The following is a 25,509-nucleotide window of genomic DNA, read 5'->3' as shown; positions in this document are numbered from 1 at the left end:
AAGAGCTGTCCCCAGAAGGAGCTGCAGCAGAGGGAGAGACTCAAATTCCTTGTATCTGCGGGCTGGATTTTGTGTTTAAATGAGGTATGTGCTTCCACTGCTGAAAGTGAACCTTGTTTTCTGTATCTTTGGCAATAAACTGCTTTAGTGCAGTTTCTCTGCAATTAAAACTAACAAATGTGCCTGTAGAACAATGGCACTTGTGTAGGGATTTTGTGTAGTGCAGCTTCTTTGGTTGGAGGGGTGTGGGGAAAAAACATGGTCAACAAGTCTGCTGGGAAGACATTTTAAAAGATAGAGTCAAATTGTTTCTTTTTTGTCACATGTGACTAAAATGCACATTAAAATGTATCTTTACAAGTAGAGGGATGTGAATGGTCATGTGTTTAGGAGAACTGCCCTCACTGTTAATACTTTGCACTTTACCCTTGTCTTAGGACTGATCTCCACATGGTCCTCTGCCTAACCCCTGCCTCACTCCATGAGGCTTAGGTCAGACCCAGACTCGGCTCAAGCTGCGGGTGAAGGGAACCACAGTGCCCGCGGAACCCGCCCTCCCCACGGCCCCGCTTCCAGGCTGCAGAGCGGGTCCTGGCCCCGCCGTACGGGCAGCGGGGCAGCCCCGTCCCCACAGACGCACCGGGTTGGAGCGGCCGCTCTGGCCAAACAAGCGCCCCGGAGCCGCAGGGCCCAGGCGGGGCCGCCAGCGGCCGCGTCCCCGTCACCACGGCAACGGGCGGCGCCGCCCAGCCCCGACTCACCGGCCAGTCCGAGCGGGCCGGCCTGGAGCGGCGGCGAGACCAGCCAATGGCCGTGTAGAGCAGGAAGAGCCGGCCGGTGGTTGGCGAGGCGAGGGAGAGGGGCGGGGGGTAAGTTCGTCATCAGTGCGCGCGAGCGCGGCGCTCCGTGGCCTGAGGGAGCGGGAGCGCCGCGGCCATCGGTGCGGGCCGCGCTGAGGCCGGTGCGTGTGCCCGCAGCCGCCATGAGCCAGTTCAACTTCGGGTCGGGCGCGGCGGGAGGCGGCTTCACGTTCGGCACGCCGAAGACGGCCGCCACCACGGCCACGAGCGGCTTCTCGTTCTCCACGCCCGGCGGCCAGGGCGCCTTCAGCTTCGGCAGCGCGGCCCAGCCGGCCGGCAGCAGCCAGCCCGCCGGGCCCTTCTTCAGCACGCCGGGCCCCGCCGCGCAGCCCGCTGGCGGCTTCAGCTTCGGGACGCCGACCCCGGCTTCGGCGGCTCCGGCCGCGAACGCGTTCCAGCTGGGGTGAGCGGCCGGGGCCGTGCGGGGTGTTGGCGGTGCCGAGCGGCCCCGGAGCGGGGGAGGACGGGCAGATGGGCTGGCGGGGCTTTGCGTGTGGCTCTTAGGGGATGAACCTGTTATTCTGGTGCCTTAGAGCTCCTGCTGGACGTGGGGAAAGTGTTGAGTGAGAACCGTGTTTTGTCATTGCTGAATCTTTTTGGAATGGCTCTAAGAATAAGCTGTTTCATGCTTCAGTCTGTAACTCACAGAACCACAGAATGATTGGTTTTGGAAGGGACCTGTGGAGGTCATCTCATCTAATCCATCTGTTAAAGCAGATTCACCTGGTTTTTGATGCCTGCATGAAGAAATGATAGAACTTTGCATCTAAGCATAAAGTGTCTTTTCTGATGCGAGTCCAGAGTGCTTAGAATGTTCCTTCAGCCAAGGGGGCTCGTTCTGTTCTTAGGCCAGGCTGTCAGCTTTGGGGTGGTTCTTCATAACTGCTGTTGCCAAAGCTTGTCAGATGGGAGCAGTGAGAAGGGAGCTCAAATGGGGACTCGCAGTAAAAGTAGTTGACAATGATATTATGTAGAGGAAGTGAAAAGGGTACTTAGGAGCTGCCAGAATAAGCAGCTTCACCTACACTGCCATAAATGTCTTCTGGTGCCTGGGTGGATGCAGGTAATTAAGGGGGAGTCAGTATAAAGAGAGTGAACAGAGGCCTAGGGATGACGGGAGTCGCAATACAGTCTTTGTCAAAATCAAAAGGTTAACCCAGTCAAGTGTACGTCTTACTGAAAGGTGTTTCCTGCTCTCAGCAAAGGGTCTGTGGGAAAGCTGGCTCAGCACTTGACTGGATGTATGTCTCAAGCGGGTTGTTGTCTTTGCGTTTCTGCTCTAGGGCAAACACACCAAAACTGACGTTTGGAGGCAGCACGGCAACTCCAGCGACTGGCATCACGGGGGGCTTTGGGTTTGGTAGCTCTGCGGCAACCAGTGTGCCCTCAAGTCAAGCAGCAGCCCCTTCTGGCTTTGTGTTTGGATCTGCTGGCAGCACCAGCAGCACCACCGCTCAGTCGGGCACAACTGGAGGGTTTACGTTTTCCAGCGGCACCACAACTCAGGCCGGAACAACCGGCTTCAACATCGGCACTGCAGCTCCGCAAGCAGCACCCTCAGGGTTGACCTTTGGAACAGCAGCTGCAGCTGCTGCCACCACCGCGGCCACCTCGGGAGCTGTGACCCAGTCAACAACCCCCTTCAGCCTTGGGGGACAGTCGGCAGGTGGGGCTGGGGCTTGAAAGGGCGGTTGGAATTTTGGGCAGGGAGGGCAGCTGGGCTGGTGTGGAGGTTCTGTAGCCTCCTGGTTCTGCTGGGGGGAAATGGAGCGAGTGGCTGCCATCAGTGATTTTTCTGATGTGCTTATGCAGGGTCTTCAGCGATGAGTGAAAATTGCTGTGTAGCCTTTGCGTTTGGAGAGTGAGGCTGAAGTAATTTTGCTGGTGTGTATAGAAATTTCAGCTGCATTTGCAGCACTTCTAAAATCTGTTTGGTGGGCTTGCTTGTGCAGAGGGAAAGGGCTTGGAGTGGTGGCCTGTGGATGCTGCAGAATGTACCCAACCCACAGAGTCAAACCTCTTTTTGCCTCCTTGATGGCAGGAACCTGCCCGCTCCTGCAGAGTCTGCCAAAAGCTCAGTTTTCAGCTTTTGATTTACTTGTTGGTGACAGTTCAGGCATTGGAGGGAAGGTCATCAGCTCTGGGGAGAGGGTAATTTTCATCTGTATTAGAATCACTCTTGAAAGTGTTTTTTTTTATGTAGTGTGTTTGTTAGCTCTGGTCCACGTCCTGGATAATGTGCAGAGTATTTGTTACATTGGATATTAACATTTTTCTTACACTTTTATTGCTTCTAATTTGAGTATTGCTTGATCTACTGAAAATATGGTGTCTCTAGTAAAGTTTGTCTTTTTCTTTTGCTTCCTGTTCCAGGTCTAAAATTTGGGTTATTGACTTCAACAGCAGCCACTAGTGCACCCACAGCAACGCTGACCACGAGTACCAGCCAGGGACCTGCTCTGTCCTTTGGAACCAAGCTTGGAGGTAGGAATGACTTTAGGGAATAATTACTCAAGACGTAGTGAATCTGCTGTCCTTCTAGGAATAGTTTTCTAAACTGAGCCTAGGAATGGGCTAAAAGTGTTTGTTACTGTCAGTTTGCAATGGCATCAGTAATCTGACTGTTTATAGAGCCATTGAACTTAGTATCCTTTGTTTTTTTTTATTACGTCCCATGTGCCACATTCTGTTCTGTACTTGTTGCTGGAGTGTAGTGGAAAGGAGCCATGGGTTTAAAGGGTACATTGGAAAAGAGATATGAGGTAGAGTTAGAACTGGTGTAGATTGGCAGGTTTGTATTATGTTCCCAGCAGCATTGTACAGGGTTTGTGCTTTCTCTGCTTGTAGTAACAACCACGGCTGCTACAACTGCCGCTACCACCACAACCTCCATCCTTGGTTCAACGGGGCCTACGTTGTTTGCATCTGTAGCGAGTTCTTCAGCACCGACGTCATCTACCACCACAGGCCTCTCACGTGAGTCACACTGTGGAGGTTTCATCTGTTGGGGAATAAATGAGCAGCACATGGTTGGTGGTACCTGTCAGTGGTGGAGCTGCAGGTGCTGGGATAATATGGGAGAATTCACGAAGCTGGGTTTTCTCAATGCTGGCAACGTTCCCCCTTTGTGATTTCTGGCAAACTTTCTTCAGTGCTGAGTCACACAAGACTTTTTTCAAAGCAATAATATAATTAGAATATTTTTCAGTTGGAAAGGACCTACAATCATCTTCTAGTCCAACTGCTCAACCATTTCAGGGCTCACTGAATGTTAAAACATGTTGTTAAGGGCATTGTCAAAATGCATCTTACACGCTGTCAGGCTTGGTGCATTGACCCCTCTCTAGGAAGCCTGTTCTGGTGTTTGACCCCCCTCTCTGTAAAGAAATGCTTCCTAATTCCCTCTCTGAACCTTCCCCGGTGCAGCTTTGAGCCATTCCCAAGGTGTTCTGTCAATGGATACCAGGGAGAAGAGGTCAGCATGTCTCCCTCCATGTACCCTCCTCAGGAAGCTGTGGAGAGGAATACGGTCACCCCTCAACCTCCTTTTTCCCAAACTTGACATACTCAAAGTCCTTAGCTGCTCTTCAAAACCAGCACACTTCAGACTCGGAGTGAGCAAGCAGCACGTGGCAGTTGGTTCTGCCTGTCAGTAGTGGAGCTTCAGCTGCTGGGATAGTGCAGGAAAATTCAAAGGGCTGGGTCTTCTTGCTTTTGCCACCTCCTGTCTTTGTGATTTCTGGCAAACTGTCTTCAGTGGAGGGGCATGGAGGGTGTCTTTTTCAAAGCAAAGTATGCTATAGATTCACAGTGTGAATTTTTAATTTCCTGTGAGTAGTATCACCACAATTGAGTTTTCTAGTGAAGTTTTAGCCACTGTCCTCCAGAACCCAGTACCTTGAGTCTGTTACATCTGCCTTTGACACTTGCACTAGGTGTTCACAATTAAGAACAGTGGCCCATGACAGTAGAGATGCTGTGTGCCAAAAACAAGCATTCACACAGATGTATGATTGCAGGTTCCTCTGGCACTAATTGACAAGTTTCCTCTTGCAAAATTACTTTTATGGCAGGAAATAGTGTATGTTTTCTGAGAGCTTTAAGGCTGTGGCCAAGTTTTGAAGAGAGTCCCAACAGTTTGCTTTCTCAACTTGCAATGAGATGTTAACACTTCAGTTTCCTTTGATTATGGACACACTACCTACAGTAAATGTCAATGTTTACCAGAGTCTAGACAACTATTCCATACATAATGCTGTCTGAATATAGGCAGCTCTTGCCAAGGACTTTCACAAGTTTAACGTTAAAGTCACACTGATTACTTTTAACTAACTAGCTGCAATTTTTAGATGTAATATAAACCAGTCTAAAAATTGTATTTTACTACCTCTACAATGCTTGCATTGCTACTCTAGTTCCAAAGCTGACCTTAATATTAGAGTTTAAGAATGCTTCTAAGCATGTTGTCTTCTGTTGACAGTTGTTGCCCCTTCCACTGGGACAGCCAGTCTTGGAACGCTTGGGTTTGGATTAAAAGTTCCTGGAACAACAGCTGCTACCACAACCAGCACTGCCACGAGTAAGAACTAGATGCTGAAATAACACAGGTCTTTCTCTCTCTCATCCTCGTTACCCATCTCCCCAAACACACAGTCACTCATGACTTGTGAGATCCTGGCCACAGCAGAGGGAGCCAATTCCTCATTTTCCTGGAACTGCCACTCGGGCATTTACAGGCCAGTACTTCTGTGTCAAGTTGTGCTTTATTCCTGTCTTGGCAGACATGGGATTTGCTTTTGGTCTCTCCAAGCACAGTGCTCTGTGAGCTCAAATAGGTGCCTTTGGAAGTGTATGTTGGAGATGCTCTTGTTATGTTCTATAGCAGCTGTGTCCTCTTGTGTTGGTTGACTTGAATCTCTTCTTTCAGGCACCACTTCTGCTTCTGGCTTTGCTTTGAATCTGAAGCCATTAAGTACAACCGGTGCCACTGTAGTGGGGACTTCTACAGCTGCCGTAACCACAACAACATCCAGGTGAGTGTTTTGTTGTAACTGCGTGTTTCCCGACTGGGGCGAGAGGCGCAGTGTTGATGCTGCTGTCTGGTGTCTGAATGGGAGATGAATGTTGTTTGTATTTTGGGTTCTGATCTTGTTTTGTGTACTGTCCGACGCTTCCTCCCAGCGCGCCTCCAGTGATGACCTATGCCCAGCTGGAGAGTCTGATCAACAAGTGGAGTCTGGAACTGGAAGACCAAGAGAAGCACTTTCTCCATCAAGCCACGCAGGTCAATGCCTGGGACCGGATGCTGATAGAGAATGGCGAGAAGGTCAGGTGACGTCCCGTGTAAACTTGCTGTGCTTGCTGAGATCTGTAAAGGCCTTTGCTGTTACAGATGCAGCGAGACATCCAGGGGGACATTCCACTGGTTAAAAAAAAAATAAGAGATGTGAGTTAGATTTAGATAGATTGTGAAAGTCTCCCTGTATGTCTGCCCTGGTCTGTAGGCATTGGAGGCTGGAAATCTATTATCTATTATGATAAAAAGATATATTGGGGTGAAACTTTGATAGCAAATCCTCCATGATTCAATTTTTGGTCTGTGTATCTTCCTATAACCATTGTTTGCTTCTAGTAGACATATGTATAGTGCTTTCTGTGTTCCACCACCCTTCTCTTTTAAGTTGACATTTGAGTTTTCGTAGTGTAATTGATTGTCTTCTGTTTCCAGATTACATCATTACACAGAGAGGTAGAGAAAGTGAAGCTTGATCAGAAGAGGTATGAAAGTCTGAAGCCTTGAAGAGATGCAAAAAAGAACCCAAATGTTCTTGTGTGGTGGTGTGGCAGATCTAGAATGTATGTAACCTGTGAGTGGGGTAGCTGACAGTCTCTCTTTTCAGACTGGATCAGGAACTAGACTTCATTCTGTCACAGCAGAAAGAGCTTGAGGACTTATTGACCCCTCTGGAGGAGTCTGTGAAGGAACAGAGCGGGACGATCTACTTGCAGCATGCGGATGAAGAACGGGAGAGGACGTAAGAGAACAATGGGCTTGGGACGTGTGCTGAGCAGAGAAATGTGGTGGTGATCGATCAGCAAGAAGTAGAAATGGGCTGTGTGACAATATTGATCTACCAGCGGCATTTGTCATAGATGTGATCTTGTTTTATGCATGGCAGCTTAGATTTTACGCATTAGAAACAGGGTGATGGGGACTAGAAGCCCTTGAATCAGCAAGCAAAGCTCTTTGGATGCTGGTGTAATGAGCTGTGTGGGAAAGGGTTACTAATTTTGCCTAGTCTCTGAAAATTAGTGATTCTTTAGCGATAGAAGTGATGAGAGCAGCATGCACTGTGTGTGGCTCAAGCTCCCTTGTAAGCATTAAGTCTTAAATCCTGGCAGGGTAATTAAACAAATGTTGGGTTTGAGAGGGAGAAATGTTGAAGAATCAGGACGAGTTGGTTCCTTCAGTCCTGACCAAACCTTCCGGAAAGTCTCCACAGTGTTGCCTGTGTGTTTGTGTGTCTGTCAAGAGAGAAGGAGGTCAGCAGTTACTTCATGTGTGTGCCACAGTGTCTCTCGTGGTGCTGTCCCCATGTGTCTGGCAGCATCAGTGGAAAGGTGCAGACGCTGGCTGTGATTGCGCAGGGTTGGTGTGACTGGGAGCAGATCTTCTGAAGTTCACTTTAAATATTCTGACCTTGGTTCCCATTCCTTTTGCAGCTATAAACTGGCTGAAAACATAGATGCTCAGTTGAAACATATGGCACAAGATCTGAAGGACATAATTGAGCACCTGAATACATCAGGAGGCCCAGCAGACACGAGTGACCCGGTAAATCCAAGCTTTTTCTTTTTTTTTTTAAATATGTTGGTAAATTGGCAAAAGATACTTGAACAGTTCTCACTCTTCATTTCTCCCCTCATGGATACTCCGCTGCTTGTAGTTGCATCCTTGGAAGGGAATTTTCTTTCATCCTTGGTTGGTTTCTCTTCTGGTAAATCTTGCATTGTAACACAGCTCAAGTTAGCCTGACTCACCTCCTTACTCTACAGTTCTGTCAATAGTTTCCAGAGTGTCTCATTCTGCTATGAACTCTTGTTATTTGCTTGTGGTCTTATTTTTACCTTGTTTCGGAGGCATTTCTGAACACTGATCCAGCCAACTGCCCCACTGCTTGTATATATCTTGTGGCAAACCTAAATTTTGTTCAGAACACCCTCTGTAACTGTTGATTCTTTATGCTTACGCTGCTTTTGTATCCTCATGAAACCAAGATCTGAACTACCAGCACTTTCTCATGTGCAGTAAATTGATCTCGATACTCCTGGTGGCTTTACTGAGAAGCTTTTTTTTTTTTCAGTAAAAATTTCCTGTCAGTGTTTCAGACTCAGGTTTTTTCTGTTCCTTTTTACTTCTGCCACCTCAAGCCCTTAAGGTGCTCAATGTTGTGGTGGTTCCTAGGTCTGAACTGGAATAAGTCGAAGCCACAGACATATACTCTACACCAGTCTGTTTTCTTGACACTAAAGAGAAGTGAAACAACAGAGTTGCTGCACAGGTTTCCCTGGGAAAGCAGCTGCCAAGTTAGTGGAGCTACACCTCTGAGAAATTTGGTTGCATTCTGTTCCAAAGGCAGTGATAGGCAGGATGTCTCTTACTGCTCTTGGTTTCTGTGTGCTTTAACAAATGACTTGTATCATTTCTTTCTGCTCAGCTTCAGCAGATCTGTAAAATCTTGAATGCGCACATGGATTCGTTGCAGTGGATTGACCAGAACTCAGGTGAGAGTCGTGTTGCAGCTTTTTGGGAATTCCTGAAAATCTCTGAGGGATCTTCTCACCTTGGACATGGCACTTAGTGCCATGATCTAATAAACGGACTAGAGTTGGACCAAGGGTTGGACTCGATGATCTCTGAGGTCTTTTCCAGCCCAGTCGATTCTGTGATTCTGTGATTCATTTCCACTGTCCCTTCTGTGGTTGAATTCTCCTGATATGTATTCAAGGCCTCTGGTGAGAAAGAATTCTTGGCAACTGCTCATGCTTCACAAAGAAGCACTGCTTGGAATGCATCAGTGCAAAGCAGAGAACTAGAAAACCTCATCCTTTGTTCTATCCAAGTGAGGTTAAATATTTCAGCTTGTGAAATGTTGTGGAGTTTCCCTGTCGATTAGGAAAATTGGTGAGGGGGGTGTGTGTAATGTTATCATCTTCCCCTCTAAACAGGAAAGCCAAATCCAGGTAAGACAGAGCAGGATGCATTGATCTGCAGGTGGGGTAATGTTGGAGTATGGAAAATTCACAGTAGCAATGACTTGAGATGTAATGCAGAGCTGAAGATGGCACTTGGTAGGGGAAGCTTGATAGGAAGGAGAATTCCTGTTACTCTGTACCCTTAAACAGTGTGATGGAAACACAATACAATGCTCTCTTAGTAAATGGGTAGCTCTGGGAAGGATGCAGCCCTTAATATTCTTTTTGTGTATCAAAACCAACAACAACAAAGCACAGTAAAAACAAATAAACAAAAACAAACCCAGTGCTCAGACCTCTGTGCTGCGAGTGATGTTATCCGGTTTGGTTCCTGTGGAACACCTCCAGGACTGTTTCCCCACAGCCACTGACCTTTTCTAGGTGAACCCCTACACAGTGGCTATTATTAACTTGCCTGACCTGTTGAACAGTTTTGTGCAACTATGGCAGTTTATTCTTATTAGCGTTAACCTCTTCTGCCACAATTCGGTGGCTTTGCTGAGAACGGACACAGGGTGGTGCTGCTGCCACAAGGGAACGGTGTTTGAACAAAGCCTTGTTGTGACCTCCTGTCTCTTCCGGAGAGACCCCGAGTCTTCTCTCGCAGGTACAACTGTAATCTGAGTTGGGCGAAATTTGGGAGATGATGAGGCAGACTGCTGGTTTTATGTCATTTTGGCATATTTGAAAAGTGACAGAAAGAAACGTGTCACTTACTGTGTTACTGGAACATTCTGGGTTTGGCAGGCTGTGCAAAATCAAACCTCACCTGGAATATCTGTCTCCAAGCCACAGACTGACATAATGTTGTAGTGTTGTTGAATAGCGTCTGATGAGCATTCCTGGAATGAAATTAGAAATTGCTTCAGCTTGTGCCAAGAGTTTTTCTATCTTGCGATGCCAGCTGCATCTGAAGTGGTGATCAGTCAGTGGCTCTTGTATTTCCAGACCTGTGACCTGCAAATAAGAGATGATCTGTGTTGTGGCTGCAAGTGCTCTCAGCTCCCCTGTGTGGTGGCAGTGTCCTTTCTGTGTTTACAGTTAAAAGCTTGTTACGGCGGTGCGATACCCTGCAAGAAAATGTGCACATACTTCAGATTGGGTGGTTCACCTGTAATTTGTGTAACTCAAAGGTGGAGAGCAGGAAGGGATTGGGGAAACTGTTTTAACCAACAATTGCATTTTGTTAGGCTGCAGAGCAGCTTTGCTGTTGGTGTTCAGGGAAGGTTTGCTCTGCTGTCTGATGCAGTGCCCTGAAAGTCCAACACGCTGGCGTGGCAAAAAGTGTCATGGTCCCAGCACCCTCTGGTTTTGCCTGCCTGTCCCCAAATGCCTCGGGATACTTTTCAGATGATCTTCTTTGCCTTGGAGGGTTTGCAGTTCTTTGTGTGTGTATTTCCTCCTCCTTTGTGCACTGTCAAATCTGAGAGACTGTCCAAATGTTTTTCTGGTGACTAATGTGTGGAGCATGGTGTTTTAGGGTGATTAATCCCTTATTTCTTCCACAGCCATGTTGCAGAGAAAGGTAGAAGAGGTGACAAAGGTTTGTGAAAGCCGCCGCAAGGAGCAAGAGCGCAGTTTTCGAATCACGTTTGATTGAATGAGTCCAAGTTTGAAGGATTAAACTAAAACCTGCACAGAAAACAGAGGTTGTTGGGGACCTATGTCTCAAATCATGTGTCTGTTCCTTTTTTTTCCTTTTCTTTTTTAATAAAATCAGTTGTTTGTTCCCAAGCCAGTCTTTGCGGTGACTGTTTTTCCCCCTGTCTGGTGTGAGGAGGCTGCATGGGGTTTGTGCTGAGAGTATGTGCTGTTTGTGCTGTGTAGCTGCATGCAGCCTGGATAGATACACAAATGCTGCCTTTTGGGATTTAAGCAGTATGTGACTCTGCAGCTGAGCTCTCTGGTGCTTAAAAGTAACTGGACTTTGTTTAGTGGGACTTGCTGAGCTTTTGTTGAGGTCCTTACAGAGCTGGTTTGATGAAGAGCTGTCCCCAGAAGGAGCTGCAGCAGAGGGAGAGACTCAAATTCCTTGTATCTGCGAGCTGGATTTTGTGTTTAAATGAGGTATGTGCTTCCACTGCTGAAAGTGAGCCTTGTTTTCTGTACATTTGGCAATAAACTGCTTTAGTGCTGTACCTGTAAGCAGAATTTCTCTGCAATTAAAACTGATTAGATGTGCCTGTAGAACAATGGCACTTGTGTGGGGGTTTGGTGTAGTGCAGCTTGTTTGCTTGGAGGGGTGTGGGAAAGAATGTGGTCAACAAATCTGCTGGGAAGGCTTTTTAAAAGATAGAGTCAAATTGCTTCTTTTTGATCACATGTGATTATAATACACATTAAAATGTATCTTTATGAGTAGAGGGATGTGCATGATCATGTATTTAGCAGAACTGCCCCCACCATTGATTCTCCTTTGCCCTTTAAGCTTGCCTTAGGGCAGGGATCTGTCCACAAATTCTAATGTATCTTTGTGAGTAGAGGGAAGTGAATGATGCATTTAGTAAAACTGCCCCCATGCTTGATTCTGCTCCCACTTTGTGCTTTTGCTCCTCAAAATGTTGTCAGGGTTCAAATAATGTGAGCTTTGCATTTACCCCCCATCTGCCTCGTCTTACCTGTTACCCTGTGGAAAAAAAAAAAAGGAGTAATGAGTGTAAATCACTGACTTGAATGTGAGTCACAACTTGTTAATGTTTACAAATATATAAAGGGTGAGTGGCAGGAGGATGGAACCAGGCTCATGTCGGTGACAACCAATAGTAGGACAAGGGGCAATGGGTGCAAACTGGAACACTAAGAGGTTCCACTTAAATATGAGAAGAAACTTGTTCCCACTGAGGCTGCCCAGGGGGCTGTGGAGTCTCCTTCTGTGCAGACATTCCAACCCGCCTGGACACCTTCCTGTGTAACCTCATCTGGGTGTTGCTGCTCCATGAGGGGATTGCACTGGATGAGCTTTGAGGTCCCTGCCAACCCCTGACATTTTGTGATTCTGTGTGTGTTTTATCATCTTTAAAGCAGAGCGTGGGGGGCCTGACAGGTGCTACAGGTGGGACTTGTGGGGAAACCCTTGCGGGGCCTCCAGACCCTCCCTGTTTGTTCCCGGGGGGAGCGGAGCCCCTTCCCGCCGCGGTAACCGAGTGCAGCCCCCACGGCTCCCGCAGCCGCGCAGGCCCCGCTCGGCCCTTCCGGACTCCATGTCCCGGCGGCCCCCGCGGCGCGGGCGGGGCGGGGGAGCCGGTCGGGCCGCGGCCATGCGGAGGTGAGCGGGGCTGGAGCGGGCCCGGGCCGGGCTGCGGAGCGGCCGCTGCGCAGCTGGTGTCGCCGTCCCCTCCAGGGGAGCCCTCCCCGCTGCGGGGCCGGCACAGAGCGGCCGCGGGGAGGCCGAGCGGGCCGGGGGAGGCCCGGGGTGCGGGAGCGCCCTCTCCAAAAGAGGGTCCGGGGGTCTGCGGGGTGTCCGTCTGTCCATCTGCGCGGGAGCGGGTGGCCCCAGGAAGGGTAAAGGGACCTTTCCCTGGAGCGCTGCTGGAATTCAGTGTTTCTCTTCTCCCCCACGGTCATTTGAAACTAGCGATGACTGTCTGGGTGCTGATACAAAACAGCTTTCCAGTGATAGAAATAAGATCGCATGGGAGGTGTTTTGTTTTGTTTTAACTCCCTGGGGTATTTTTAGTGTTCTCCAGGTAACCCAAAGTCTTTTCTAGTTAGCATCAGCAGGAGTTTGGTCAAGCAGTTTTGGTTCCTTGTGTGCTTTAGAATCATAGAATCATTTCGGTTGTAGAGACCCTCAAGATCATCAAATCCAACCATAACCTAAGTCTGGCGCTAACCTGTGTCCCCTTTAAATCCCACAAAAAGAGTCAAGGGGGCGGCCAGGCTGTAGCCGTGGTGCATTTGGAGCAGTGTTTTCCCTCGTCCTTGCTGACCGTGCTGTGCTTGTGTGCCCCAGGGTGAACAGCAGCCTGTCCAGTGATGAGCTCCTCCTGGAAGACTTGGAGACAGAAGGGGAGAGGCAGCTGAAGAGCCTCCTTCACCACCAGCTTGATACCACTGTCTCCATTGAGCAGTAAGTCCTCATCTGGCCCTGGTGGGGCTGCCAGAGGGGCTGCTGACTCTGGCTGCTTTAGGGCCAGCAGCAATGTTGCCTCATTGGGGCTTCCTCCCCAGGGAGACGTTTGGTGTTGTCTGCCAAAACAGCTGTGCAAACTCTTCTCCCTTTGCTGCGTCTCCTTCGCAGACATCCCAGCACTCCTTATCTTCTCGAGCAAATGCAGTTGGTAACTTATTTTCACTCTTTAGGTGGAAATAACTTATTTGCCTGGGGCAAACGCAGGGGTGAGTTTCCAGGCTGGATACCTCATCCCCACCAAGCTGGCCTGTGTTTGCACCTGCGGGGTGTTTGGTGTTACAGTGTCACAAGGTGCTTCCTTCCCGTGTTTGGGCAGCGTGCTGCCATGAGTCATCTCCTGGGCTTTCAAAAGGGTTGGGAGAGTGTGGATCAATAGTGTGTTGGAAACACAGGACCTCTGCCCAGGTGCAGCAGGATCAAGCATGGGCATGGGGAGATGTGGAGGGGTCTTGATAGATAAAGATTTGTTGCTGAATTAGTCAGGCTCAAGGGAATCTCAAGGCCGCTTCGAGAAGCTGAGAACAGAATCTGCTGTGAGAAAGAGGGGCGTTCCTCAGTCAGCGGGGTCCTGGTGTGGCATGAATCATCGGACATATCATCAGTGAGACTCCAGCACATGAACAGCCCATGATACTCATTTAGTGAATCCATGCTTGTAGCGTGGACGCGTGATTAGAATATAGTTGCATATATAAGGAGGCTTGTTTCTGTAATAAATGGCTTTAGTGTGATTCACATTGAATCGAATTGTTTGCTGAGTCCTTTATCGTTCCAACAGGGAGAGGCCAACCCCTTCTTATTCGCCCAGTTTCTTAGTGCTAAGTTATTTCTGTTTGGCTTACAGGTGCAAGTCAAAGCGAAGATGCTTCGCCCCTGCAGCTTTTTACAAGCCTTTTGGGGAAGAGGCCGCAGGGGCTTTGACCTTGTCACAGTTCCAGGCTCTGCAGGAGAGCAACAAAGAAACTGCCTCTCTCCGGGAACTGGGGCTCTCGGATTCAGAGATCCTGCTCTGGAAGAATCAGGCTTCAGCAGAGAAGGTAGGCAAGCTCTGCTCTGATGTGAACGTGGTCAGGTCCCTCTAACCCCATGGCCTATGGCAGCCTGGTAGAAAATTCTAGTCCTTTGTAAGCCCTCTGGTATAGAATGGCCACTCTATATGTCTCTTGCCTTTAGGCCGGCATGACCCCACATTTCTTCTGTTTTCTTTGGTGGGATGGTCTATGCCAGAACCATCAAACTCATTTTCACCAGGGGCCACATCAGCCTTGTGGTTGCCTTTAAAAGGCTGAATGTAATTTTAGGGCTGTATAAATGTAGGAGTAGTTCCATTTATACAGTCCTAAGATTACATTTGGCCCTTTGAAGGCAACTGAGAGGCTGATGTGGCCCCCGGTGAAAATGAGTTTGACACCCCTGCTATTTGCTAAAAGCTGTGGTGGAGAGAAGAGTTGGTCAACTGGAACACAGCAGGACCTGATTATATTCCTGCTTCTACCCTGGTGGTCTCAAGAAAGTAATTTCACCCGTTTATACCTGTGTAAGAAGGATTTAAAGGCTGGAGGAGAAAAAGGGGGAAATATTTCAAAGCGCTTCAACTTTCTCCTTTCTGTATTCTGACACAGCTTGGGATCTCACAGCTGGTTTGGGATAGCCGTAGGTAGGTTACTTGCAGTAACAGGACCTCTTGGTGAGCTGCTCTTTGCGGGGGATGGTTCCTGGTTGCACTCACTCCAGGGCTGGAGGATGTGAACTTCGATTGACTGCTGGCCAAAAGGAGGCATGTGCTGCATCTCAGCAAAGCTGTTCCTGTCTTCCAGGGCTCTGGGCTGGGAGCAGCCCCAGAGGCCACGCAGGACCGACTCCATGCCATCCAGGAGAAGATAGAAGAGCGTCAGCGCATACTCGCTTTGCCCCAGAGGTTTGCTGGCAGCAAGCAGCTGAGCCGGCGGGAGATGGAGATTGAAAACGCCCTCTTCCAGGGAACAGACCGGCACTCCTTCCTCCGGGCGCTCTACCACCAAGGTTCGTGGGCTCAAGGCTGTTCTTGCCTTTGCTCCATCGCAGAGAGCTGGCGTGTGTGGGAGTCCAACACATTTCTGTCTGCCCTTATGTCCCTGTTTTGGCACTGTGTGGGAGGAGATATTTTCCTCTCTTACATGAGCAGACAGAGAGTGGGCTCTCTGAAGGGTTGAATATAGAGGCTTGTTAAGTCCGTTTCTGTTTGGAGAGCGTGGATCCGATGGATCTTGTGGATGTGCTGCATGTATTGCAGAGCCCAGCTCATTAAGTGGAAGAGCAGCCGGGGTTATGCTTTGGGAGAGTCTGGAGGTCCACACCAAGCTGCGCCCAGTGACACAAGGTGCCTGTGTGGGGCTGGAGGTCATCCCTTCACTGATGTAGCTACAGTGTAACAGGGGTGGGAGGGAAGCAAAGGCACAGAGCAGGAAAGAGTAGGAGTGACATGTTAAATGCTTCTCCCAATAGCCAAAGTGGAATTGGAGCTCGGTTGCTGATTCCAGTACTGTGTCCATGGGATCACAGCACTTGTCCCTGAGCCTGTGGCTTGGTGTGACTTCTCTGGATGGAAAGTGAAGTGCTGTCCAGAGATGGCAAAAAGTGCTCCAGCCTGCTTTAGGTGGAGAACATGTGGGCATGAAGCTCCAGCCCAGACTGGTTTTTGTATGTAAGACAGCATTAAGTAGATGAGGAGGAACTTCTAAACTCTGGCTCCTAAAACACCACTTTGATCAGTGTTGACACTGTTCAAGATAAAATGTCCAGCTGTCCTGGCACCCTCTGCTCCCTCCTTTGGCATCAGTGTTGTGGTATTTAGCAAAATTAAGAGGTGGCCAGGTGGAGGCTCGTTGGCTGGGAGATGCCCCTCTCACTTCTGTCCTCATTTCCATTAAACAGAATAAAGGAGATATTATTGGTCAGCCCGTGCCATGGACCTTCTTTAAACCCAGGAGCTAAATCTGATATTGTCCCTGGAAGCAAAAAGTTTCTATTCCAGGTAGCGGTGTAGAGAGGCAGCGTGGCACATCTTGGTCATGGATGAAGGAGGAGGAAGGTGTGTTGAAGGAGTCACTAGAATGTACTGAAATGTGGCTGCAGATAAGCCAGCGAGGACATCTCTGGAAGAAGTGAGCTCTGTACAAAGCACTGGTGGACCTGCTGCTCTCTGCAGGTTCATTCTGAGCTGGGACACCAGCACTTGCTGGCTGCTGGGACTATTCTTCTTGTTTTAAATAACCAGCAGGGCCTGGTTGGCAGATGCATGGAGGCTGTGGCAGAACATGGTTTCTTCTGTCTGTGCCTCTTCCTGCAGTCAGCGCGTTTTTCAGGTTCTTGGTGGTAGTTACGTTACCGTGTTTCTCCGTTGTGGATTAGATGACACTCAGAAGAAGGTAACAGATGACAAGGACCCCATGGTTCATCTGGAGAGTGTTTACCAAGAGCTTCTGAGCAAGAAGGGGCCTGAAGAAGTCCAGCCTACCAAGACTGACCCATGCTCGTGCCCTTCCCTGGTGCCACAGGGGCCAGTGGCTGAGGAGTCATCACTTCCAGACCAGCAAGAGCAAGCAGAACCGGGAAGAAGTCCCAGCCTTCCTGCAGCAAGGCCACACCAGTCCCCTCCACAGTCTGTGATTATAAAGGAGCCTGTAGAGTTTGTCCCAGAAGAGGAGATCTGCAAGAACCGTCTTTCAGAGGAAGAACTCCGGAATATACCCAGGTTCTCATCCTACCAACCTGGGGAGCCTAACAAGGTATGTTGAGACGAACCAGGATTATTTCTTTTTCCTCCCTAGCATGCCCTGAAGTTGCTTCCACAGGAAAAGGCTCCTCTTTGCTGTTGTCTGGAGGGTGCTCAGTTGATCTCCCAGCCAAGGGAGAGCAGCCCCTGCTCTGACAGGGAAGGGGCTCTTTGGCTCTAGTGGGAAGTTGCCTGGCAAAGAGCCGTAGTTCAGCCCCTGGCCTGTTCTGGCTCTGGCAGCTCACTCATCAAGATGTGTTCTCCCAGTTTGGGCCTGACTCAGACCAGCTGTGACTTCACTCAAACTGTGCTTAACTGGTAGCTGGAGCTGGTTGTGTTTTACAAGTAACTGGAGCTATCAGCACTTGGTGCACACAAGCACGATGGTGCCCTGAGTCCAGAGCTGTCTGTACACCCACCTGCCTTCCAAATTCCACTGTGGGCGTGTGGGTGGAAGAAGGACTCTGGGATGGCAGGAGGGAGTGAACTGATTCACACCTTTGAAGTGTACAACTTGAGACCAGTTTGGAAGGTGTCTGTTTGCGTAGCATGGTCTGGCTGACCCTCTGTGTCTCTGGAACAGGTGCTGTATTTGAAGAACCTGGGCCCTCGAGTGACAGTGAAGGACCTGGTGTCCTTGTTTGCTCGGTTCCAGAAGGAGGACAGCCCACCGATCCAGTTCCGCCTCCTGAGTGGCCGGATGAGGGGTCAGGCTTTTATCACCTTCCCTGGTGAGTCGCTGCCTCATTCCTCTTGGTTCTTCCCTGACCCAAGCCTGAACTCTCCTCCTCCTCTTCTTCCTTTCACATCATAGTCTTTTCCCTGGATTGGAAGAGGATTGATCAAAACAGAAGGGATGTAGTTTGTTACGTGCTGTGTTCATATTCAGCACATCAGTCCGGCCGGAGGATCGCAGCGCTGCACTGTGTTGTGCTGCAGGCTCAGGGTCCATAAACCAGGAACATCTCTGTGAACACCACATACGTCTGCGCCAGAACTTGCCGTGTAACCTGTGCCCATTTTACTGTCTTGTTGCAGATGTTCAGTCGGCCCAAGACGCCATGCTCTTGGTGAACGGGTACAACCTGCAGGGAAAGCCGCTGGTGATTGAATTTGGGAAAAGCAAGAGGCAATTGCCAGAGGCTGATTGTGCTGTCCCCTGCTCCTCTGCTGGAGAGAACCCCCTTACCAAGTAAGGGATGGATAAGCTTGTGGATTTGCATGGGCCATGGGAACTCCTTGGTCATAACTGTGGCAGTGAAGGACTGTTAGGAGTTAACATGCAGGTCCAGGAATCTCAGAGCAGGGAAGGGAGAGAGCTGGGGACTGGGCTCTTCTTGAGAGAGATGGGCAATGCCTTTACACTGCTGAGGCATGCTGGCATTTTCCTCCTGTTCTACGTGTGTGTCTGCTTTCTCAGCCCTTTATGGCAAGGAAGGAAGTAGCCCTGTAAATAAATGTATTTATTATGGTATTTCCTTGGTATGTATTTATTCACCTTTGTTTTGTGCAAGTCTTCCAGAGGCAACACTCAGCTGATCACCAAAAGCCTGGCCAACGTTGAATATGATTTTTACAAGCCAAGATTCATTATATCCTTCCTGCTGCCTCTTGCCACTCTGCTCCCACAGCAGCCTCAGCACACTGAGGGGTTCTAGGTCAACCTCGGAGCTGGGCTCAGGCCTGTCTGGTGTGATGTATAGAGATTTCAGTTAACAGAGAGGCTGAATTATCTTTCTTGTCTTCTGGTAACCTTTGGGAAGCCAAATCTTGATGTGAAGCTTAGAAAGGAGGCTTTTACTGGAGCTCACAGGTGATAGGGCTCACAGCTCACCAGTTCCTGTAATACCCCAAGGCCAATGTGCTGGAGAGGTGCCAGCTGACTGGAAGCTGGTAAAGGTTGTCCTGGTTTTCAAGAAGAGTAAGAAGGAAGACCCTGGTAATTACAGGCCAGTCAGTCTCACTTCAATGCCTGGTAAAATTATGAAGAGTTATTATTCTTGGAGTTATTGAAAAACACTTGAGAGACAATGCAGTCATTGGTCATAGCCAGCACAGGTTCACAAAGGGAAATTCCTGTTTAATGAACTTAATTTCCTTTTATGACAACGTCACACATCTTGTTGCCCATGGGGAGCCAGTAGATACGGTAGGTTTGGATTTTAGCAAAGCTTTTGATACTGTCTCACAGTATCCTTCTGGATAAACTGTCCAGCAGCCCACTGGAATGAGGAGGTACAATCACCAGATGAATCCAGATAATTGATCCAGCTTCAAAGATGCCCTACAGAAAGGTGCTTTGTCCATACTCTCTGTCCTGTACTGTGGCACCTTGTTACTGGATTTCTTGCATGGTGTTGGGTCTGTAATGGGGAGAAGAAGGGGATGGAGCAAGGAACCCTGGTGCACATGGTGCTCCTGATAGGAAGGGAGATGAGATAACAGCTGAGTGTGTGATGGGAGGTATCAGATCCAGCCTCTCAACACAGATTCTCCTCTGGCTTCTCTCCCCAACTTGGAGCTCCAGGATATTAACTTTGAGTTTTGTCAGGTGGATGTGATTTTGCAGACCATACTGGAGGAGATAAACCTCATGTGCCTTTTGCATGTGACCATTAATAAAACCCTGCTTTCTTTACTTGTGTCCTAGATCCCTATTCTAGTGGGGCAAGTGGTTCCCCTCTCCCTCCTTTGCTCTTGCAAGGACCAGCATGGCTCTTCTGCTCCCCATTGCTGGCGCCTGGGGTGCCCCAGGCAGCAGAAACCCAGAGGCGGTGTGAGCAGCATGGCCATGGCTCTGAGCACAGCTGGGCCCCTGCACAGCCCCGATGGTCCCTCCGCTTCCCTCTTCAGCAGTCGGGGTTGAGGAGCAGGAGACCCTGGTGATGGCTCCCCAGCTCCTGGTGCAAGAAGCGTCCCAGGAGAGCGCAGCCTGGGCACTCTGTGGCCATCCTGGAGTCCTCTTGTACCTACCGCAGCCGCCTGGCTCGGGCTGGAGCAGCATGGTTCAGGGGTTCAGGATTTGGGACCTTTCTGGGGAGCAGACTTGAGGTCATGGGTCTGATAGCCCACGCAGCAGCTAAACTGAGTCCCTGCCTGTGTTTTCCTCTTGAGCGCGTCTGTTTGTTCGTTAAATAATGTAGCAACACAAGGTTACTTGAACTAAATTTATCTTCCTGTGTAGCTATGGGAACAGTCGGTGGTACGGTGACGCTGGGGCTTGCAGTCAGATCTGCTGCGAGGCTCTGGGTTGAGCCCAGCTTCTTTCAACAGATGCTGTCCTACGTGGGAGATTGACCTTTAAATTATCTTTTTAGGCTTATTTTCTTAGACTCTTCTTTAGCCAGCAGTATGACCATCTTTTTAACCTGGCAAATCTCAAGGATTATAGGATTTTTGGAGGAAGACTTGGGGTTTGAGAGCAGCCATGCATGCCACAGGGGGATGATCACCCTCAGACTAAAGGATGCTGCAGCTCCCTGTTGTGCCTCCTAAGGGCAATGCATATAGTTCAGTGGTGTTTAAAGCTGTACTTATTTCCAGCTCCGCTTACTGAATCAAACATGGTTTCCTATAGGTATAAAATGACTGGCATAAAGGAGCTGATGAGGAATCCTCCTTACCATCGTGCATTCACTGTCTTTCCTGAAGTACGGTCTCTTGCCCAGGTGGTGGATATGGTTGGGTGGCCAGCACAGCATCGCTCCTTTGACTCAAACGCTTCATTCATCCTGGAGAGGCAGAGGCCAGGTGACAGAAACCAGTGGCTTAGGTGCTGTCACCAAACATGTCATATGTGTTGCCTGAAAGCCAGAGTTGAGCAACACAGCTCTGTGGATAGAGAGCGCACCATCCTGTGTGGGAAGAACTTTGCCACCTCCTTCCCTCCATGGCTGGACTTAGACTCATTACCGGATAAATTACTTCCACTGTTGCTAGTGGGGATAGAAAGGAGGAGTCTATACAACTGTGCTTTTCTGCAGTCTGTAGGTGCTGCCTCTGTGCCCACCATTCCTGATTTCCTGTCTGGTTGAGTCCTGCTTTGTTTTCAGCTTGTGTTTCCAGATCTTGGAGCTGTTTCTGTGCCCTCTCTTGACTTTTTCAGATTGTGCTGTTCACTGTGTTTTCAGATCAGTACTGCGGGTGGTAACAGTAGAGCCCGAAGGCAGCGCTCTTATCTCCCTCCATTCATGGTCTGAATGGAGCATTTTTTATCTCCGTTCACGTTTGGTTTTTAGCTTTTGACATCTTGCCAGCTGGTCCTTAAACCACTAGAAAACACCCCCATCGCATTTAATTTTCAATAGAGCTCTTGGCATTGAATCTGCACCAGGATATGCCAAGGAGTTGAAGTTTTCTTCCACCATGTTTGGGACACTTGCATTAGTTTTTATGGTTGCATGAAATATGGTTTCTGAGGTGCAAAACAGCCAGCAGCCTTGGGGAGCTGTTGTGTTTCTGATCATGGTAGGAAGTTTTATCCCCAAAGCCATCCATCCGTTGAAGCATCCACCCTGGGCAGGGGAAGAGACAGACCTTTATTTTCTTCTCACAAGCTATTTCTAAAGTAGGAAACGTCCACACCTCCTTCAAGCTTGATGTCAATGCTCTTCACAGCACATATGGCTTGAGCTAGTAATCTTAGCTGCTGCTGCTCCTCCTCTTTGCATCTTGTTTATTCCATCCCATTATAACTAGCTCTGGGATCTGAACTTTATCCCTAACACTACTTGGCCTTATTCTTTTATTCACAGACATCCCCAATGCTTGTCATATACCTTGTGGAGCCCTCAAGCTAGACCTTGTCTCCAGGAGGGATCTGTGGCACAATCTGCACAGCTCAGAGCTCCTCTTGGCTAATTCCTGCCACCCAGGGAAAGGAGAACGTGTTTGCCTGATGTACAGGAAACAGACACTCAGTCGGTAGTGATAGGAATGGGCTTTGCTGGATGAGGAGGTGGTGAGCAAAGGGCAGCTTTGATGCAAGCATCGATCGGCAGAGATCCATGAGCCCATGAAAGTGTTTAACAGCTTGTGAACAGTTACCAGGCTTCATACTCTCACCTTTCTGTGTCTTGCATTACCAGCAAGGCAAAATAGATGTTCCTTACTGCAATACGTGGGTCTTTTGACATTTCTTGAGCTGACTTGTTTTCCTCAGTATAAAGAAATAACACACAAAGTGGTTCTGTGACTGTTTCCTAATTGATGTAACTTGGCAAACAGTGCAGCTATTCATCTATTTAGATAAGCTGGTATCAAAGTACCTGATTTTGAAACTTGGCACTTCTCTCCTATATCTTTCAAAGCTTGCTCAACAGTGCCTGTGCCAGAAGGTTGATGCCATAGTAGTTTAGGGGGATTGAGTTGTGTAGTGAAGATAAATACCTATTGCAGTTGAGGAGGTCAGGAAAACATCTCAGAGATAAGGCTGCCTGGCAAAGGTTTCTCCTGCCAGAGCTCTCCGTGTCCTCCCTGTCAGTGCTGTGAAGCCCTGGGGCTGCAGCCGGCAGAGCTGGCGGGGCTCGGGGGGACCCAGCCTGTCCTGTGGGAGAGTTGCAGGAGCAGGCGGGTGACGTGAGGAGCCAGGGAAGGGCAGAGCCGCGTTTCCTCGGCTCATGCTGCTGCAAGCATTGCAGGTCCCTGCATCCCACCGGCGAGCTGGGAACTCTAGTGCTGTATTTTGCGGGCAGCCTCCCTCTGCTTTGCAAAGATCTCCCATGGGAAAGGGCAGCTGCGCTCAGGGACAGCGGAGGATAAATATGTCTCTCTATATAAGACTTGGCTGCCTTTACAGAGTATTTTGCCCTGGTTATTCCCTTTTTCCCCCCTGAGCCTTTTACTCAGCTGAAAGTAATGAAGTTGGGCAGATTAGCTGTGTCTGTGCGTTTTGGTAAAACTTACCTGTTTTCAGTTGCAGATTTACAAGCCAGAAATCGGCCCATGTGGCTTATGGGGGATGTTTTTGTTTTAGGAAGGAGACTGTAAACTCACAGCAAGACCCTTGTTTGTGAGCAGGCCCTGGGACATCGGGAACAGGTGGAAATTCAATGTGTGTCAGCTGGTTCCTGGCAGCCGCAGCTCTTCACATCTCACCCCCTGGGGCTGAGCTTTGGGGGCTTTGTGCTGGGGGCCACTTTCCCCTTCCAGGGGCTTTGCTTTGCAGCAGAGGGGTCCTTCCCCTTGCCAAGGAAGGTGCCTGATCCTGAAGCACCTGCTCTCCTTGCATTGAAAACAAGCAGCTAGTTATTATTTCCATCCTCTTGCCTGCCACCTCCCACCAGCACAGGCAGCCTGTGACTCCTCTGCCTGCACAGAGGTGGAGAGAGCAGCCCCAGCAGCCTGGGGTGAAACAACCTGCTGGTTTTAACGGAAATGCCATTAAAAGAAAGGTGGGTTGGGAAGAGCAGAAGGCCAATGAGGAAGCATTCAGCCACGGGGGAGATCAGAGGTTAATTGTCCCCTCGAACCCCCACACCTGGTGAGATGCCGTGTTGGCCTCTGCTGTAGCCAGAGGAAATCCAGAGGCAAAGGGCAGTGCCCTTGTTCCTGTAAAATGGTGCTGGAATAGCTCAAAGGGTATGGGAGCATCATGGTTGTGGACACGGCGATGGTTGCAGTCTGCCCTTAGCTCTCTAGCACCTGCAGAGTCCCTGGGCTTCTCTATGCCTTGGAAAATACTGAAGGCTGGAATTGTTCCCACCCTCCTGCTCCCTCGAGCCAAAAGGAAAAGGCTAAAAATTCAGGTAATGAAAATGCATCTGTCAGAGCAATCTGGGGAGCACCTGCCAGGTATAGCCGGTGGTGTGGGACTTTGCTCCAGTGACCTGAGAAACCTAGAGAGAGAGATTTTCTAAGAAAATGAGTTCAAGGCAGTCACGCTGTTTGTGACATGGGTCTTGTCCTGGTTTTAGCCCTTTTTAGCAGGCTGGACATGCCAGAAATAGATGGTGGTGTAAGTTCTGTGAAAAAAAGGAACCTGCCTTGAGGAGAGATTAGTTCTCTGGTGTGGGAAAAGCTTCATCCAAACAAACCCTTCCCCTGAAAGCCAGAACAGAGATAAGGGGCAACCCCGGAGCTGCTGAAGCCTCCCTGGTTTCTCTGCTTATATGGTGACTTCTTGTTTCTCCCAGACTCCTGGTGCACAGCAGAGAGCTTGGAGGGGCTCAGCGGTATCTGGGGACTGAGCATCTTCTAGGTATGAACTTGGGTTAGCAGCTGCCAAAATGTTGATGCCATCAAGCATACTCTGAGCGTGGAGATGACAGGCTGGTAGACTGGATTGCTTGGGGTGAATCTGCAGACTGGTTAATGTGATTGCAGCTCAGTTCGTCCGTGGAAAGGTGTTTGTGATCCTCTGGTCCTCATTTCTTCGGTGCAGTGCTGTGTTGTATGAACCACCAGCTGCCAGTGAAGCTGATGAGGGTGCAGGACAATGTACCTTCAATTCTCTAGGCCAGTTCTCCAGGGCAGATCTTTGACTAGAGATTGAGCCTGTTTTCACAGATATTTCTGTAAAATCTCTGAAAGACCTTAAGTTTACACCCCTACAAAAGGGTGTCTTGCTGATAAAGCTTACTTTGCTCACTAAATTGGTGTAGATGCTACTGATAAAGCCTGTTCTCACTGCTGCAGATTGCATGTATGCTGGGTGTGCTGATATCATTAACCTGAATAGATTACACTCAAACTATGGAGAAATCTGATTGTGATGTCAATGTAATGCCTGGAAGTTCAAACTTCTGTATCATCCTCACAGGTGTCACGGTTTTCTGAGAGAACCACTCTTTATTGCTCTTCCAATAGGTTTCTGAGCTGTTGTTCAAACACAACCAGGAAGGTACTTTCCAGAAGTAATCTCTGGTACACCTGAAGGTCTCTGTGCCCTGCAGTGCCATTGAGTTCATTCCACCCTGTTTCCCTCATATCTTTCTTGAAAGACCAAAAGATCCCTCAAAGCACCTTTAAACAGGTTTCTTCCGAAAGGCTACGGAAAGGCACGAGTTCATGGACAGACTTTTCCTCTGAGTGAAGGTGTTTTCCAAAGAGGAGCTGGTTTCTCACTGCCCCTCACCTCCGTTGCAATGTCTCCCATTAAAACCAGAAGAGCCAGGCACCAGTGGTCTCCTGGCAGTGTCCTGGCTGTGTGACACCAGAGGGGGCCGTCACTTGGGCTTTGGGAGGGCAGGAAGCCATTGGAGGTAAAGTGTGAGTGCAATTGCCAGAAGAGCATCACAGACACCCCGAGATGAAACCATGAGGTTGTTTCCTGGGCTTAGACCATGGCCACCAGCAGGGACATCAGGTGGGAGCTGTGGCATGGCTGTGGTGGCGAGCGCATCTCCTGTTCCCACCAGCACTGTCCACGACTTGTGCTGTAGCTTAGCCCAGCCCAAGAGTCAGGATTTAAATTGGATGAGAGCAGCCCCTTTCTATAGCACATGTTCTGCCGTTCCTGCAAGGCTGCTGTAACACCATGGGTAGGAAGAGCTTGTTCTCTTCCACAT

The 25,509-nt window shown here is 49.2% G+C and overlaps 2 protein-coding genes across 4 annotated transcripts; both read left to right on the top strand.

Moving 5' to 3' along the window:
- The first annotated feature begins 915 nt into the window (after positions 1 to 915).
- Positions 916 to 10,950, top strand: LOC308045514 (nuclear pore glycoprotein p62-like). 2 transcript variants are annotated; one of them, XM_080352830.1, is made up of 12 exons: positions 916 to 1,263; positions 2,144 to 2,526; positions 3,234 to 3,344; positions 3,708 to 3,836; positions 5,341 to 5,439; positions 5,788 to 5,893; positions 6,042 to 6,186; positions 6,589 to 6,638; positions 6,761 to 6,895; positions 7,584 to 7,695; positions 8,579 to 8,645; positions 10,625 to 10,950. In XM_080352830.1, the coding sequence occupies exons 1-12, from the start codon at positions 983 to 985 to the stop codon at positions 10,714 to 10,716; spliced, it is 1,710 nt and encodes a 569-aa protein (XP_080208956.1). In that variant the 5' UTR covers positions 916 to 982; the 3' UTR covers positions 10,717 to 10,950. The 2 variants fall into 2 exon arrangements, with proteins under 2 accessions (XP_080208956.1, XP_080208955.1); XM_080352829.1 differs by lacking the exons at positions 8,579 to 8,645; positions 10,625 to 10,950 and having other exon boundaries at positions 7,584 to 8,050.
- Positions 10,951 to 11,109: 159 nt separating this feature from the next.
- Positions 11,110 to 18,446, top strand: RBM41 (RNA binding motif protein 41; the record flags this gene model as incomplete). Of its 2 annotated transcripts, none has more annotated exons than XM_080352720.1 (7): positions 11,110 to 11,183; positions 13,069 to 13,185; positions 14,093 to 14,285; positions 15,066 to 15,270; positions 16,639 to 17,015; positions 17,586 to 17,733; positions 18,041 to 18,446. In XM_080352720.1, 7 exons carry the CDS (start codon positions 11,179 to 11,181, stop codon positions 18,196 to 18,198), a joined length of 1,203 nt encoding a protein of 400 aa, XP_080208846.1. In that variant the 3' UTR covers positions 18,199 to 18,446. The 2 variants fall into 2 exon arrangements, with proteins under 2 accessions (XP_080208846.1, XP_080208845.1); XM_080352719.1 differs by lacking the exon at positions 11,110 to 11,183 and adding an exon at positions 12,374 to 12,381.
- Positions 18,447 to 25,509: the final 7,063 nt, after the last annotated feature.

Source organism: Nesoenas mayeri, assembly GCF_963082525.1.
Source record: "Nesoenas mayeri genome assembly, chromosome: 13".
NCBI classification, from domain to species: domain Eukaryota; kingdom Metazoa; phylum Chordata; class Aves; order Columbiformes; family Columbidae; genus Nesoenas; species Nesoenas mayeri.
The sequence above is the reverse complement of the archived record's forward strand: the minus strand, read 5'-3'. Positions and strand labels throughout refer to the sequence as shown.